This window comes from Uloborus diversus, chromosome 1 (assembly GCF_026930045.1).
Source record: "Uloborus diversus isolate 005 chromosome 1, Udiv.v.3.1, whole genome shotgun sequence".
Classification (NCBI taxonomy): Eukaryota; Metazoa; Arthropoda; class Arachnida; order Araneae; family Uloboridae; genus Uloborus; species Uloborus diversus.
Genome location: NC_072731.1, coordinates 230,788,191 through 230,805,754, shown reverse-complemented (window position 1 = coordinate 230,805,754; position 17,564 = coordinate 230,788,191). Strand labels below are relative to the sequence as shown.

The 17,564-nt window shown below is 30.9% G+C and overlaps 2 protein-coding genes across 2 annotated transcripts in view; one reads left to right on the top strand and one right to left on the bottom strand.

The window, feature by feature from the left end:
• LOC129225792 (E3 ubiquitin-protein ligase LRSAM1-like) overlaps window positions 1-5,364 on the top strand; it is a 48,603-nt gene extending 43,239 nt beyond the window's left edge. Inside the window, exons 24-25 of the mRNA XM_054860305.1 lie at window positions 19-1,128; window positions 2,226-5,364. Of these exons, the coding sequence (XP_054716280.1) occupies window positions 19-141 (123 nt within the window). The 3' untranslated portion in view covers window positions 142-1,128; window positions 2,226-5,364. The remainder of the gene's footprint in view (window positions 1-18; window positions 1,129-2,225) is intronic.
• Window positions 5,365-9,594: 4,230 nt separating this feature from the next.
• Window positions 9,595-17,564, bottom strand: LOC129225782 (DNA polymerase epsilon subunit 3-like). Its single transcript, XM_054860294.1, has 5 exons — window positions 17,400-17,564; window positions 14,869-14,946; window positions 14,657-14,742; window positions 14,298-14,416; window positions 9,595-11,254 (listed from the first exon to the last, which is right to left on the bottom strand). The coding sequence occupies exons 2-5, from the start codon at window positions 14,932-14,934 to the stop codon at window positions 11,064-11,066; spliced, it is 462 nt and encodes a 153-aa protein (XP_054716269.1). The 5' UTR covers window positions 14,935-14,946; window positions 17,400-17,564; the 3' UTR covers window positions 9,595-11,063.

Below are 17,564 nucleotides of genomic sequence, written 5' to 3'. Positions count from 1 at the left end.
TTATATTCTTTTTTCTAGAGTACTGCTGTCTTCTTGCCATGTGGACATGTGTGCTGCTGCCAAAATTGTTCAAGTACAATTTCACTATGTCCTATGTGCCGCACTGCTGTCGCTTCGAGGTTCATACTCACTATGTGCTAAGTTTTAAACAGCCTTTTGCCATAAAATGGAGAAATAAATCACAGCTATGTGCCTTCAAGTTTATATATGCAAAGAATGTCTCTAGCAGCCTATCTAGGGTATGGCAGGTAGAGCAGATGCCCTAAGGGCTGCTTGAAAGCGGATCCAAAAAGCACACTTCTTGCTATGCACTTGGTATAATTAACTGTCCTTTGAATTTCAACTTCAATAGCATATTGAACGAGATTTCTAGTCATGCACTACAAAGTAGCCCCAGAGTTAAGCAGTGAGTAATGCCGATTACAAGGAAAAAAAAAACTGATTTTTCTGCCATGGGTGCCAAATACCATAGGTATGCTTCTGAATATTCTCATATCAAGCTAATGTTGGTGATTGAATTACGCATATTGTGAACGGCACCTTTGTATTGCATTATGCAAGCAGAGCATCTCACAAAAAAAAAAAAAAAACTAAGAAATTTAAGTTCAATACAAAGGAACAAATTATGATTTATTACATTGATAAAATTATTTTGCAGTGATGTAGTTTACACCAATATATTTTCAAAATTTAATAGTATGTTCAGGTCAAGGTTGATTGCTATTTAAAGTATGGCCCAAGTTAAAGTATGGCTTAAGTACATTTATTACAGGGCTTGATCTTGCCATCCCTTCAAGTTCTGTCAAGCTTTGAAACAGGCCTGACATTTAGGGGGGTCAGGAGGGGGAAATTGACCCTCCCCTGACTTTGAAAACTAATTCCATATAAGTGGGCGTGTTTTTTAGTTGTTTTTCGGTATAATATGCATTGAGTATATGCCCTTTAACACCTCCTCCTGGAAAAATTTTAAATGATGGGCCTGCTTAGAAATAGATATGTACAAAATAAGTTTTAATCTCACCCCTGGCCCCATTGTTGCTGGGCCCGTAGGCTCCTCCATGTGGGGGCCATGACTTAAAGTAAAAAATCCTAAAACTTGCTGAGATAATTAAATATCAGCTATCAGTCGTATATCCCTTACAGGCGCGGGTCATTAAAATTTTAGAAATATAATTAAAAAACACAATGGATGGGATAAATTGGTTATCTGGACATAGATTTTACAGTCAAAATTTTTTTAAATTCACCCCCTCCAGCTGGGGGGTGGTGTCCCCGTTTGTGACCACCGCCCTCCTAGAGCAGAAATTGTTTTCTGAAGTGGTTATGTTTACCTCGTATGACAATTGGAGTAATTTCAAATATTTTAAGCTCTTAAGCATTTTTACTAATTATTTCAATAATTCATGCCATTAAGAACATTTAGAACACAAAATTCAATATTTTTACTATAAAAATTCCAAGATAAAGATGAAGTAAAATTCAAGAAAGTTCATATAGATTATACAAAATTATCTAAATAAGCAACTTAAAATGTTAAAAATATTTTTGGCACATTGTTCTTGCTTTATGTGCATTCCTTTTGTGCTATAAAATATTAAATGAAAAAATACGACTGTATAATACCATTTACAGAAAAAATAATATCAAAGCTGATAATAAAAAAAGTACACAACTGTCTGGTAGGAAAAGCAGATCTCAAATGTGTACAGTCATGGACATTCAAATTCACCTGTTCTGGGTCAAGAACCCAAAATAAATTTACAAAAGCCCATTGTAAACTATTCTTTTGGTCCTCCTTTTCTGAAATGTATCAAATTACATCTTTCACCCACAACAGTGAGATCAATGCTCTAGACAGGCGGTGTCCACATTTGGGGACACCTGGAAAGAAACTTTGTTTATGCATTCAAAAAGAACTCGAATCTTTTGCAAAATTATGATTGATTAGCTCAGGATTCCTGAGGGAAAATGGTTGACTAATTTAGTTTATGGTGTAAATTTTAAAATCTTGAAAAAAATATTGTATTTGAGCTTGAAAATCGAGGTATTTTAAACAAGAAATTAAGCCAACAAAAAGAGTCATATTTAATTGTGCTGCCATCTGTGTGCATTAAAGAGAAAAAAAAGCAACTAACGCAGCGATTTTTGGAGTTTTAAAGAAAAAACTTTTTTTTAAAGAAATTTTTAAAATTGGTGTCCTTCTTTGTGACCACCGCGCCGGAAAGGGATATAGTGCCATAACTGTTCTAAATTAGAGAAAATAAAGTCAATGTGTTTTCTGCTCTGCAAAATTGAACAATATATTTTGTTTGAATGTTTAAATGTTATTTTAAATTAAACTCTAAAAACAAGCACATTTTTGTTCCTGAATTATTTAAATTCTTAAACAATATTATTATTCTAGATAGTTTTAAACTCATTAAAAAGGGTTGAAGGCTTCAGGCACTTTTTTTAATCAAAAAAATATTGACGGTAAATGAATTGTGACCGTACAACTAAAAAGAGAATCATTCAGCAAAATTACTCATAAAACTAGTAGACTGAGGCACATTCCATACTACTCAAGGAAATAAAGATTACATTGTTTTTGTTTGAAACATTCCAAGAATTTAAAAGTGAAAGAAATACCTTTATTTTACCTATTATTTGAAAAAAAAAAATGTGCCCTGTCTAATGGGTTGAAACTGAAATGCTATACATTCTTCACAAATTAAAAGAAAAAGTTTATAAGTCAGAAAACTAGCAGTTATCCTCTTTCCTTTACAATCAAAATGAACAAAATCCATTATAACACAGAGTTGTGAAGGCATGGAACAAAATAAAACATGATGGAATAAAGAAAGAGTTTTGTACATCAAAGAGGACTGCTTGTGCATATTTAAAAATGTAACCTGGTAAATGTAAATGCTAGAAATAATTAACTCTTAAAGGAAAACATTCCCCTATATGGCAATTTGAAAAATGTACACTTCTTTTAAAAATGTTGCTGTAAAATTATTTTAAAAATAAAGTATGAAAATCAAAGGAAAAACCCAACAGGAAATTATTGACTGAATTCTTCATTTTTGTGATTAGAAAAATTTTCTATCATGAAGTCAAATAAAAGAGATAAAGGATAAGGGATTTGCAATATGCTCAAGTAGAGTAGTGTCCTAATGCTCACTAACAGATATACAGTAGACCCTCATTTTGCGCGGGGGTTACATTCCATGGAAATGCCGCGTAAATCGAAACCACGTAAATTGAGACCTAATACTAGTGTTAAAATAGGGATTTGGTTCCGTAGATAACAAAATACTTCATTCTAGTGATGACTAATTGCATAATAAGTTTAATGTGTACTTATATCGACTTTTATGCACAACATTCATAAAGAAAACATATATTAATTTCGTGTTCTGTTTATAAAGAGAAGCTGGCTATGATAGTCTTTTGGCAGTCATTAAGAATTTTTCTCTGTAATTCTTCGCAGAGCATTAACGCATCCATGATCACTTGCATCATTTCCATAATAATCTTCCTTCCCTAACAAATCAGAAAGATCATTTCTATTATCTAGGAATGGCTCAAAATTTTCAATGCAAACTTTTTTGATTTGTGCGTCAACGTCGGTATCCTCATTGGTTTTAGCTTCCTTTGGCATTCCTAAAAGCTCTTCTTCCAGTGAGTTCTGAACTGTGTGAGTTTAATAACTTTACTTGTGGAAAGAGCTCTAGAACTGATTGCATAAAATGTCTCCAGTGGCCCAAGCTCGATTATTAGCACTTCAAAATGCAGTTTATTATGTGTAATCTGCAATCTTTAGGAGTTTGGATTTTGAAAGAGGGGAAAATTTTATCTGTTTGCACTGCTGCATCCGCATAAAACCGAAACTCATCCACGTTAAATAAAATAAAGGTGTCAAATCTTAAACCGCGTATAATCGAAACCGCCTAAAATAAACCCGAGTAAAACGAGGGTCGTCTTTTGTATATCATCAATTTATATGAAATATTAAGAAATTAGCAAAACTGAAATGCTCTTTTCATAATTAATTCCTCTAAATCCCACAGTAATTTGTTGTAAGGCAAACTTTTGATTAGTATTTTATAATAACTTTTGTACAGCATGAAACTTTTTTTAATTCTATTCAAGTGCCAATGTAAAAAAAAAATCAATTAGAAATAGTATGCAAAGTTGAGATAGCGTATAGTAAAATCCTGTTAAACTGTGCCTTTTTATACATCATGTCCCCCAACCATTTAGAAATTTTGTTCTTTTTTGTTACAGGTACTGCACTCGTTTTAATGGCACTTGCGACTTGTTTATGTTCTAAACTGGCGAAAACAGAGAAATTTCATTTAGGTCCCCACCACGTTTGAAATTTATGTTGATGAAGTTTTTAATGTGTTGCTTTATTTCGCTCACAGATTATTTTGATAGAACATTTCATGTTATTTAATGACCAGATTATTTTGCTTTTTTATGGATTAATTTTATTATTAGCTGGCTTATTTTTCATCTTAATGGAAGTTTTAGTCTTGTTTAATGGCTTCTTTTGTTTAAAATTCCATTAAAAAGAATAAATAGTCCTTGGTGTTACCAAACAAAAAGGTTTCTACGTAACTTTGACCAAACATGAGGGGTAAAGTGTAATGAAAAACCAAAATTGGAAATGTGCCAAGTGCAGTACCTATGACGGAAAAAAAGTAGCAGAACTGTTCTTCTTAATATTGTTTTCTTTCCAGTCCAGTGATGTGTAACTTCTTTTAAAATGCTCTTTATTTGTGCATTCCAAACTCTTTATATTTCAGGGAAATAAATGCATGTGACCCCCCTCAAGTTTTACAGTATTAATGACTAAAAGGTTTTTGTGAAGTACTTTTCCCTCCATCTAAAGCTGCCCCTTTTACCCCTTTGTCCTTGCTAGTGGTTTCTGCTCAGGCTATTGTTAATAAGTCTTCTATGATATTATTTTCATATTTATCTCAAATCTATTCTAGTGTAATCTATACAGTGAATAGTTTGCAGAGTAAGTTTTTGTATTGTTAACATTCATTTACGCCAGTTTCAATGCAGCTACTGTAACAAACAAATCTGCAACAGCACAAAATCTTTTTAAAGCAAAATTTCTTAATTTTTCAAAAACAATTTGCTTGAAGATAAGGGTTCATATATGTTTTGCATTTTTTGACTATATTTTGTGATGGAGCATCTTGTAGCCTTTGAAGAGGGGATAATGCTCATTAGCTAGATAATTCAGGAGTTTACTTTCAAAACGGATTATATCCAGTTTTATATTATTTTGGCAAAACGAAAAAAAAACGTTTTCGAACAAACACTAACGAAGTTTCAAATTTTTCAGTGTTTTGATAGAATAACAAGTAACTATTGGTATAAGTCTAGGAATTTTTCCTCAATTTTATCAGACCTAAATTGCCAATTTTATTTTCGATATGTTCTCTTTTGGTGTAAAACACTGGATATCATCCCTTTTGCAAAAAAAAAAAAAAAACATGCATTTTCTTCAGAAATAAACTTTAAAACTGAAACAAAATATTCAACATTTTTAAATATATATATATTTTTTACTCTACTTTATTCCTTTCTACTTACTTTATTCTTTTCATTGAACATTTCGAAAAAAAAAAAAAGGACCTTCGATCCAATTAAGTATGAACAATGAAACCACCCAAGCCAATTCAAATAACAATGTTGTAGGTATTAATAGATCATAATTTTTATCACAGTTTTTCAATTAATCACAACTAATCATTAATTAATCACAATTTAATATTAATATCAATTATTTAATATTAATTTAGTAATCACAATTTGAGGTCACACTTGCCTAAATGATAAGACTTGCACTGGGTGCAAGGTGCTGGGATCTCTTAATACGAACGGGTATCATGCATGAGTGAAAATGCTCAGCCAGTGCCTCGCTCTGTTATGTGAACTACTTTCGAATTAGAAATGGCAATTGAAATTTGGATATGTGCCCTTTTGATATGAAAGTAAATGAGTGGATATCAGCAAATAAGTGATAGGTTCCACTTTGCTGTAAAAGACCTGCCGAGAAATAAGGGGATGGATATACACCGTTTAGGCGATAAAACCAATGTTTACGCATTTTTTAATAGTATATATAAACCACTTTGAGAAGAAAGAAATTCATGGGTCAATAGGATTTAAATTACAGATTCTGAAAACAAAAAAAAAGGGCTTTTTTTGAAAAAGTGGATATAATCCGTTTTGAAAGTAAACTCCTCAATTGTCAACATCTTTTTTATTTCAAGAAAAAATACTTGGGCGGAAGTCAAATGCATTGCAAGGGTTTTGCTTTTGCTCTACAGTTACTTGTTGAAGCAGAGAAAATGCTTACTCTCAAATCTTTACAATAAGATGGGCACTGAACCAGTAAAATAAAAATGAAAGGGGGAATGAAAATTCTAGGACATTAACACTAGTCCATCAAAAAATGGAATATTTAAAAACCTTAAGCCCAAAAGCAAAATATGCCTTGCAGCTTATGGCACAGAATAAACACTTTTCTCTGCAGAACAATGATTGCTACTTCATTCCCCCACCCATTTTTAGTAATCCTATTTCAAAAATAAGCCTTGTTATGAAGCATAATGACTTCAGTTGAACTGTAGTTCCTTTACATTTTACTTGTTTATTCATATTGTATTACTAAATATTCATTAAGATATTCAATTGTAAATTTGCAGTCATACTGCTGTAGGAAAATTTAGATTTAGTATCTGCAAATCTTTTATTTTTTGCATTTTTGTTATCTATTGTATTTTAGCTTTATTGTACAAGCTTGCTCATTTGGCTTCCGCTGAAAATAATGTCTAATTTCGGTATCCAAAATATTTTATTCAAATATTCATTTCTGTAGGTACTGCCCTTTACTATCCCACAGCAGCAATATTATGTTCATCTGTTAAATGAGCTTGTTGTAGAATAATTTTACGTCTTGCCAGTTGCTACTTTATTTGCAACTAAATATTTCTTAATTATTTGTACAAAGTGTTTTCCTTCAGATATTGTTTGTTTATAAAACTTGTATTAGTATAAAAGCGAATACTTTTTCTTATCAAACATCAAAATCATTACAATCGTATAGAAATAAAAGTTTTAAAAAAGAACTTATGATTTGACACAGCCTACTCACAATTCTGATAAAGTCTGATATAACGTGCTGTCAAGTCTTGAAATTTGGCAAAGATATATAAGTTTATATTTTTTCTTAGAAATGTTTTTAAATATTTTTGTTTTAATGACTTTTCTATAAAACAAAACTAAGAAATATTTTTTTGGTACATCCCTCCCATTGTTACTAGATATAACATTACAATTTTAAATGCAAAGTATGAAAAAACAAGGAATATGTTGAATGCAGAATTACTATAAAATAAACTGTTATAGGGTACCTGAAAATATCTATTGAGCGAATTTGAAATGTATGTTGTAAAGCGCAGAATTTCATTGCTGATTTAAATTCATTTCATAACTTATTTTAATACATTTATAGGCATTTTAAAATAACATTTTGTACTATTGCACTTTTCAGATGGTTTGATATGTACAAGTTATATCCCAACCTGTTAAAACTAATGATTTCAATTATTGACATCTGCACAGCTGCCAAAAGTAGGTTCACATTCATTCTCATAAAAATGAGAGCTATCAAATTCGGCTAGTTGATCAATTGGATTTTTTTAATCTGAAGCTTATAACACTTTTACATTCACTTACTGTATGCACGACTAATTGCTTTGAGAAAACCTCAAAGCAATTATTCAGATAAAAATGATCAGAGAAGTTAAAACAATTGATTCTTAGTCATTCAGTTAACATAAGAAAATAAAATGATTTATTTGTATACAAATATATTCACCATTTAAAATATATATTCAAATTTTTCTATGTTAAATATCGAGTTCTTTCATAACATGTTTATTATTGTTGTTAAAAACCAAAATTGATACCAGTGAACCAAGTTTTATGTAATATAATTGTGATAAATATTATTGTTTTCTTATATTATGTCACATGAAGTTCTTAGTATTTTTATGCGATTTAACATATTGCATTGTTAAATACTTGTATATTGAAAATAAATCCATAAAATCTTAATATTTTGATTCATTTTATACTACACTATAGAGACTACATGTTTTTTGCAAGAAATGGGAAATTATTACATGAATATTATGTAACTTTTTGTGTTTTTTTTTTTTTTTTTTTTTTTTAAATTATATGGCAGAAAAATATTATCAAATGTCTCTAAAAGCTTTTCCTGATCAGATAGATTTTCGTGAGTTTTAAGTTTATTATAGCACAGTTTGTTTTAAAATGTTAATTATTAAAATATATATATATATTTAAAAAGAAAGTACAAAGTTTTAAAGCACCTTTGAACAAACCTACAAAAATAGACTGTACATGTAAAGTTATGAACTTTTAAGTATTGCATTGAAGCATTATCATATGCTGAAGGAATACCTTGCTGCTACTGTGATCAAGACTAAAGGGAGCAATATGATAAACATATAGGACAAAACAAAATTTATGATCTGAAGTTAGATGAGTGCCTGCATCTTTTCAAACTTTTAAATAAAAATTATCTTAAAACTGGGTAAATGTGCTATGTTAATTTTAAATTATTGTCAACATTCAAGTTACGGTCAAGTAAAACTCTTGCTTTGAGATATGTTTAATTTAAACTTGAGAGCTTCCCTAACTCCTATATCACGTTAGGTAACATCAACAGGATTAGAAATTGCCTACTGAAAAAACATTTGACAGCAGTAATCTGTTGAATAAGAATTGTGCATTTAAGAATTTTTGTTTGAACACTAAGGACAACCCATACCAAGACCTTTAGGTTAAATAAAAAAGTTTAAAATATTTATCACTATGTGAGCAGGGAATCAGAGAATATTGACATACAGTAGAAGACCGTTATAACGCCGACATATATAACAAAAAATTCTCTATAAACCGCACAACTTTTCAGATGTAAAGAATAGGTTTTGAAGTTTAAAAAATCCCTCTGTTTTGCTTTGCAAACATAAAAAGTGCTAGGCAAATTAAATCTTGAAAGTTTTTCATCTTGCCATCTTAGTTTTAAAGCTTTTAAATTGAAAATTAGTACTCATAGTTAACAGAAAATACCAGATGGCTCTTGAAAATACAGCTGTTATGCGAACCATGAAGCTAGCAGAAGAGCAGGATAACGCACTTTCTTTTGATTCTGGAACATTTTATTTGTGAATGACTAATAGTAATATTGGTGCTTTAATACTCATTGCAGATAAAATGCATTTTGAAGTGCTAATATATAGATATATTCCGAGTATTAGTTTCAAAATTTGTGATATGATCTATATAATGCAATAACCTGTATAACGCAAAAGCTCTGGTTCCAAAGTGTGTGTTATAACGGTCTTCTACTGTATTTACACAGAAAAAGAAGTTTCACTTTAACTAATCATTGTAAACTCAAGAACCTACTGGTTCTTAAAGGACTAGGATTGTTTATGCTTGAAGGCTTGCATTTTTATGAAAGAATACATTTCTACATTCTAGAAAGATGATGATTTAATAATTGAAAAATACACATAATAACAGATGAATTTTAGACGAAGAATGAACAGGTACATTTTTTTTCTAATATTTTACAAAGATCATTTTTTGTATGTTAACAGAAAAAAGGCAATGAAGAAAATATGCACCTTAATATATATACAGAAAATAGAAGAAGCTTTTTCAGAAAATGCTATTGCAATATTTTCTACAACAGGAAAATCATCTTATACAGTACAGAAGGCGCCACTTAATGTGATCACTTGGGGACAAATATAATTTGATAACAATAACCGATTGATAACAATAGTCGAAAAGAATCCAGGATGCTCAAAATGAAGATTTAATCAGTTAAGAAGTATTTATTTTTACAACTACAAATTAAAATTACAATGACTCAATTAAACGCAGTTTAAAATTATAAAGTAGCAGAATGGAATAGTTTCCTTTTTCCATTGATTCGTCCGATGTAACAAATTCTTTTTTGCCCATTTTAAAAATAAGAAAAAAAGTTTTTAAAGTAAAATTTTTTCTGCATGAACAGAACGTTTACTCACACACCCTTTACTCTGGCATTCGGAAACTACAGTTTCAAAGCAGACTGAACTTCACCATCTTTTCTAGCACGGTTTCGCTTGTTTAAATTTTCATTCAGCTTCACTTTGTTTTTAATCTCATCACATTTTTTTTTTTTTTTTTGTAACTTACAAAGTAATGGCTAAGAAATTTTTAGTTGTACTGCTTTGACTCATCATGGTTAAATTCTCAAAGTGTTTTAAATTTTTCCCGTAAAAGTTAAATCATGCCACTTTTTCTCTATGGCTAAAATGTTTGACCGTTTAGGTTTTTCACCTCCAGCTCAGTCACTTCTGTGCCGGGCTAATGAGTGCTAATAAGCACGAAACTGCAGTCCTCGGCTGGAATTAACTGAGCTGGTGGTGTATTTCACGTTTAGAGTGAAGTTTTTAGTGTAACTGGACAGGGAGAAAAATTCTTCTGCTTTGTTGATAAGACGGGAGCTTATTTTCCCAGAAGCTGCATGTCAATGTTTGCCTTTGTATTTCTGTTGATTGAGGAACAAAAAAAGGGAAAAATTTCAAAGTTCATGAAAACGTGATAACAATAAACGACGACGCTAATCACAATATCCGATTTTTGAAACACATGTTAGTGTACAAGTGTTCCGGAACTTCGTCATTCTGATAACATTTACCGTGATCACATTAAGCGGCGCCTACAGTTCATTAATAGTGTGTTACATTGAAGAAAAGTTTACTTATTGTAAAACTACGAAATTCTTTTTAAATTCCAAAAATACTCCATTTATAAACAATCATATAAGACTGCTGTAGCGATGATTTGGTCCATGAAAAAAAAATATTTATGAAAAATTATTTGCTGTGATTCGAAATGTGTAATGAATTTACATGCTGTAAAGTATTTTCATAATGGAAAATATATCAGTACTGTAGCTGCTTATAATTTTATTCATCACTACTGTCTGAAACAACATTCACATCATCTTCATTTTCACTTTCAGAATCTGAAGCAACATCGATAAGTTCGGGTTGTTCAATAACTTCAACTTCAATATCTTCTGCTTCATCTTCTTTTTGATTAGATTTTCTTTTATTTTCTTTCACTTGTTTTTTTGTCTCCAAACATTGACGATAAGCTATGTAAAAAAAAAAATCTCTAAGAACTAAATATTTTATAAGCACTGCATTGTTTAGGCAATGAATGAAAATTCAACGATCTTACTCTATCAGTAAGAACCTCTATAATATGTTAATTACAGGATACAAACTAGCTCTCTTAATTAGTTTCTCTATTATCATCCTTTCTTCAGGTAAGTTATGAGTTTTATAAAGGTTGATCTATTTGTGTGCTGCTTATACTGTGCATGCTTTTAAATTTTCTGTAACTATGCAGTTAGAAAAAAAACATTTCTCACATCACTAAATTGAATTTCAAACACTTGGAATTTTTCAATCATTACTGTAGATTTTTTTTCAAGTATGATTGACTAGTTTTTTTTTTTTTTTTTGTACACTCAAAAAGGTAAATTCTGTATAAACTTCATTAACACATAAAATGTTACGGTTATTATTCACTAGCTGATTTGCCCGGCTTTGCCCGGTCTACCTTGAAAATAAAAATTGCGTCAAGTGACGTATATTCAACTATCAGGCGTAAAAATAACTAAAAAAAAACCATCATGATTTCCCTTCCAAACAATGACGACAGATATTAAAATACTTTAAGAAATTAAATCCAGAAAGATGATCTAAAATGCGTAACCATGGAAACACAAAATAAAATAAGATTAAGGAATTAAAATGCGAAAGAAAATGGTTCACAATTTGAATGGAATCGTGATTCCTTAAACTTGATTTAAAAAGGCTTGTAACTTTTTTCCTTTTGAGATAAAAGCTTATTTTTTCGACCATAGGTCGAGTTAGATCTGGAGTAAAAAAGGTTGATTTGTCCAATGGCGTCAAAAAGAAAACTGTGGGACAATTCTTTCACTTTTTATTGATTTATTTAATGTAGAAAGTAGTACCTAAATTTCAGCTAAGCCTAAAAAAATTCGAGCTAAAAACGCAAATAACTCCCGTCGTAATAAAGTTAGAGCATTGAAACAAACTGCGTAGAACGCGGAAAATTCTACCCTTTCTAACGATATGTAATATTAATATGTCAGAGTGGCGACAGATCAGGGAAATGAGGAAGATCAGGGAAAAGTCAGGGAACTTTATTAATCAGGGAAAAGTCAGGGAATTTTGAAAAAATAACAAAAAATCAGGGAAATTTGATTTTATGAAGAAAATTTTTTTTTTTTTGCTTTACAAAATTAAGTACTCTAATTCCCTACGCATTTTCCGTCAATTATCTGTTCAAAAGAAAAAGTAAAATGAGATGCGATTATACACTGCCGCATATTTGTGCATCTTTTTCCCTCAACGTCAAAGTATTGAATCTTACTTATTAACCACAGGATGAACTTCCTAAGATTGCTTCTGTGTCTGTTAGGTTGTTTATTTTACTTAGCTTGAAATTTCCTTTTACGCTTTCACTGCTACATAAAATAAACAATCATACAGGCAAAGAGGAAGCCTTCATTAATGCCTTAGCTCCTTGGCCTTTATTCCATTGTCTCGAAGTAATTAGTGTACTGTAATCACGATTTCAATAAGAAATCTTTGGTTTTTGAATTAATACTATAAAAGTTTAAAAGTTATTACTTCTTCGTGTTTGTAATTTAATTGCTAAAGTTGAACTTTCAATAAAAAAAAACTTCGTTTTTTTGCCGTTATACTATTTGTTGTCGCCGCAGATGATAAAGGTTTTCTTTTCTTCAGACTTAAGTGATTCTTTAATTTTATAACTAAGTTGTATTCTTCTTTTATATATTTTGAAATTAACTAATTGTTTTTTTCTTTTTGTTTTCTTGCATTTCAAAGTTCTTTGTTACAAAAGTAATCTAATATTTTTTTTCGTTACATACTGAAATCATTTGAAATGGAATTAACTCGTGTACTTAAGTAAATATCTTTATTTTTTATTGTTAAAATGCTGTATTCATTCATTAAAACCTATGTTCTTGATTAGAGAAAAGCTAACTATGAATGGATGTCAAATGGTTTCATCTGTTTTTCATCAATATGTCGATTAGTTATATAAGAATGACTACATTACTTCTATTCTTTCACTATTACTCGTTATTCTTGCAATAATTATTATACTGTTTGAAAACTTAGTTCAAAATAATTTCAATTACTTTTTAGTTCTATCTTAAATACACATATGTTTTTAAGAGTAATTTTAATAGTTTCTTAAAATTCTTATGCTAAGTGATTTCTGGAAGTAAAGTTTTTTTTTCTTAATTTTCTATAATCTTTCCATCTAGAAAAATTTAATAAGTTTTTTTTTCTCCGAAAAAATTGACTTGATATGTTTTTTTAACCATTTTATTAAAAAAGTAGCATCTTTTTAAAATATATCTTTAGTTTAGCAACTTTACACAACTTAAAACGTTTAAAATACTGCATTTTATACAAACATACAATGGATTTCAAGTAGAGTAAAGAAAGAAAACCATTATCATTGGTAGCGTAAATCAGGGAAATTTGGTGAACTTAATCAGGGAAATCAGGGAAAAGTCAGGGAACTTTTTTTCAGAATTCCTGTCGCCACCCTGTATGTGCAAGTAATTTTTTACCCCCATATTTGACAATTTATGTAAAAATTAGAAGTAAATTAGAATAAAAAAAGAACTATTCATCGAATTTTATTCTAACTGGTCTGCAAATCTTTTCAGGACTTAAAGGAACAAACTGAAAATTTCAGCACAATCGGCCGGGTAGTTCTCGAGTTTTGCGAGTTCAAACACACAGACGCTTTTTGGGGACTTCATTTTATACTATGTAGAGATTTTCACTAAAATTGTATCTAGATTTTTTTATTCTATGAAGCCAAGTTCAGGCTTGCTTTTTCGTTCTTACAATTTTTATACATTGTGTCAGTTCACATGTACGAGAAAATTTACATTGTGGGTATAATTTTTTTTTTTGTGTATTTCTGCTCAATCTCTTGACATAAATATAACATAAGTTTAAAATTATTTTTTAAAAAAGTTTTTTAGATCTTTACATCAATTTTCATGGTTTTATGAACTTTTCAAGTTAAGACTTCTAAATCTCATAAGTTGTACTAACCTAGCAAAGAATTATGCAAAGGAGGAATTAAAAAATCCATGTCAAGATCCTTCAAAGCATCAAAAACATCTTTAGCAAGTAATCTCTTCCTATTAGCATCTTGAGAAAGACTGTTAGCACTGAAAGAATTAAGTTTCTAGAGTAAATAATTCCAGTCAATAATCAAGTTGAAAAATTAAGAGATAAGAAGTAATAAACAGTTATTTCATTTCATGAACATAATTTACAGTAGTTAGGCTCTTTACAAAGAAGTATACAAATTCAATTCAGCTTTATTAGCACAATATAAAAGTATAACATTCAAAGGCAGCAGGAAATATTTAAGTTTTAATAAAGTAAATTTAATGTCACTAGCATACCTTGATGTAGCAAAAAGTACAAATACACTTGCAGCTTTTGATAATGCAATTTTTGCTCCATCGGTTACACGAACACCTTCAGGGATCTTTAAGAAAAGTAAAATTTCACATTAGCAAGTGGCTCTGGTTCACAAAAGAAAAGAAAGAGAAAAGCTAATAAAAATTAATAGTTATCATGTCTGAGCATATTTGTACAAAATAACAATACTTACAGCATCTTTTACAATTTTTGATATAGCTGAAACTGGCAAATTAAAGTCTTCAGGTTTTTGGGCCATTTTTATTGTTTTCTGAAATACAACATAATATACATCCGTTAGTACTAATTTATAAGTAAATAAAGAGAACCGTAAGAAATTTTTGAAGCAATGAAAAATTGTGCACTTTCACACAAAATTTAGATTTTTTGACTTATAACGTATTTTTTTAAAAAGATAGTCCTCGTTATGAACATTTTAGTCTTTTATGAAAATTTATGACTTGAAATCAGGATTAGAAATAAAAATTCAAATCTAGGCATCATGATGATGCCATAAACAAATTTTTCAGGTGTCAAAAAGAAAACTCTAGGTGCAATTTTTAATAAATTGGACATACAGTAACTTTGATTTAACGATATCCAATTTATTGATTTCCTCAATTCAATGATACACTTCACTTGTCCGCATTGAATATATATAGTCCTTGATTTAAAGACTTTTTACAGACCCTTGACAATTGTTAAATCGGGATTATACTGTATATGAAGCTCAGAAAAAAAAAGGAAAAAAAAAACTTTAAATAGAAAATATAATGTATAAAATAGCAATTTGTATTTTGACATCTTGAATTAAAATTATGTTTTTTGCAATCATGTCGAGATAGGACCCTACTTGTGGGTTGTGGGATTTCTTCTTTCTACAAATGGCTCCTGTCCCCCAAAATCGACGTTTTTTAAAAACCTGACCCTCTCCACTTTACACAATCCTCTTTAGATAAAAACAGCAACCAGCACATAACATGTGCATGTCCCTCCTTCTGAGCAGTGTGTCCATGTCCTCTGATCCAGGGGCCTCAAGTGAGAGTAATAAACATGTCCCTCCTCTGTGGTGGTGGCGTGTAGGACATGAAGGTCACTGTCCAGGATTAGCGGGTGCCAGTGGATGATGCTGCTAGCGGAGGCTCAGAACCAGAGGAGTGGTCTTGCTCTTGGAAGTGCTAGTGAACAGTGGAGCTCGCAAAGAGCCCAGATCTGAAAATCTAGGGAACATTAACTGCGATCAAGAGAGAGCAATAAAGCAATTTGTTGGTTGCTTAAAAAAATGCAAGTACGCATTTTTCAAATGGCAAAATTGAAGAAATATTTATCTTATTCTTTCGCATCAATTTTGAGTTATGGTTGTGATGAGTTGGGAAGAAGAGAAAGGATGTAACTCATATTAGAAAGCAGTTTATGACGAAAGTAATATAATAAATGATTTCCAAGATAACAACTAAAACAACTGACTTGATTTTGCATGAGATCTCACAACTATTTAGAGTGGAAGTAAGACATGCATTTCTGTGCATTTGATGGGATTCATTTTACAATTTCTCTCAAAAAGTGTAAAGGCATTGCATTTTCACAACCCACCTCAGTGGTGGCGATTCGGGGAGACAAGGGGAGGGGGCGATTGCACGCGCATTTTTTATCATCAAATATCGCCTGAACGTTTTAAGATTTTAATTTGAAAAAAAAATATGAGCAGATCACCCGACGATAGCTTAAAACAACATTTTTTAGACTTTGGTTTCGAAAAATTTCTAGAGAAGAACCAGTAAACATGCTCCCTTTTTCTTGTATCTTCAAAGAGGGCCTAAATTTGTGTTATTGTACGATTCCAACTTCGGAATTTTTTCTGGGAAGTGAACCCGCTTCTCCCTATTATCAGTAAAAATGGGTTTTTAAACCTCCAATTAAGAAACAAAATCGGAAGTAGTCCTCCGCATTTTCCTTTAAAGTCACCCAAGGAAGTGTGAAATTGATCTTTTAGACAGGCTTTATCAGTTCCAAAAGATTTACCGGGGAAAACCTCCGAACTCATTCTTTCCTCATATAGTCGTTAAAAGATATCCAAAAATAGCGTTTTTAAAATGATTCAACTCTGCAAAATTTTCGGAAGACAACCCCAGAACGCCTTGCCCTCAGTTTGCTAAAGATGCCCTAAATTTTCTTTTTTAAGAGTCTAGTTGCTTGATTATTTTCGGGAAGTTACCCACCAAAGTTGTTTCTTTGGATACGTCAGCTTCTTCGAAAATTTTTTGGGTAAAAGTTTTTAAAGGCCCCCCTTCCCCAAAATCGGGGATATTTCGATAGTTGGGAATCTGGCGATCTTTCTTCATTGGCGTCAATTTTTGGGTTCAGCGCCTGCGCAAGAGGTATTTTTCTTTGCAAAGAGATCAGAAACATCTATTCACATAGGGTTACTATAAATCAGCAGGGTTACCAAAATAAAATTATTTACGCCAAACATGAGTCGACCGCGCCAGATTCCCAATTATCGAAATATCCCTCTAAAATCACCCTAAGAAAGCCAAAAGTAAAGTTTTCAGCTTCCAAAAATTTCTAGCCCCCGCACTTATAATTCCCAATCGCCGCCTCTGCCCACGTTAATCTCAACATTTTTTCCCCCATAGAGAGTATTTACATCACACGAACGTGAACAGAATACAAAGCAGTGAGAAATCCACAGCGAAGATATTTCAGATAGAAAGTTGTACTCACGTATTTTTTCTTCTTACGTAAAACTTCTTGCTTCCCAGACAATTGTACATAAAAAATCAGAAATCAAGTACAATAAACAACCATAAGAAAAATTATTTATTTATCATGAACAAACATACTTTTAATCTAATAAACAATAAAATTCTATGTTTTAAATTTCGCAAA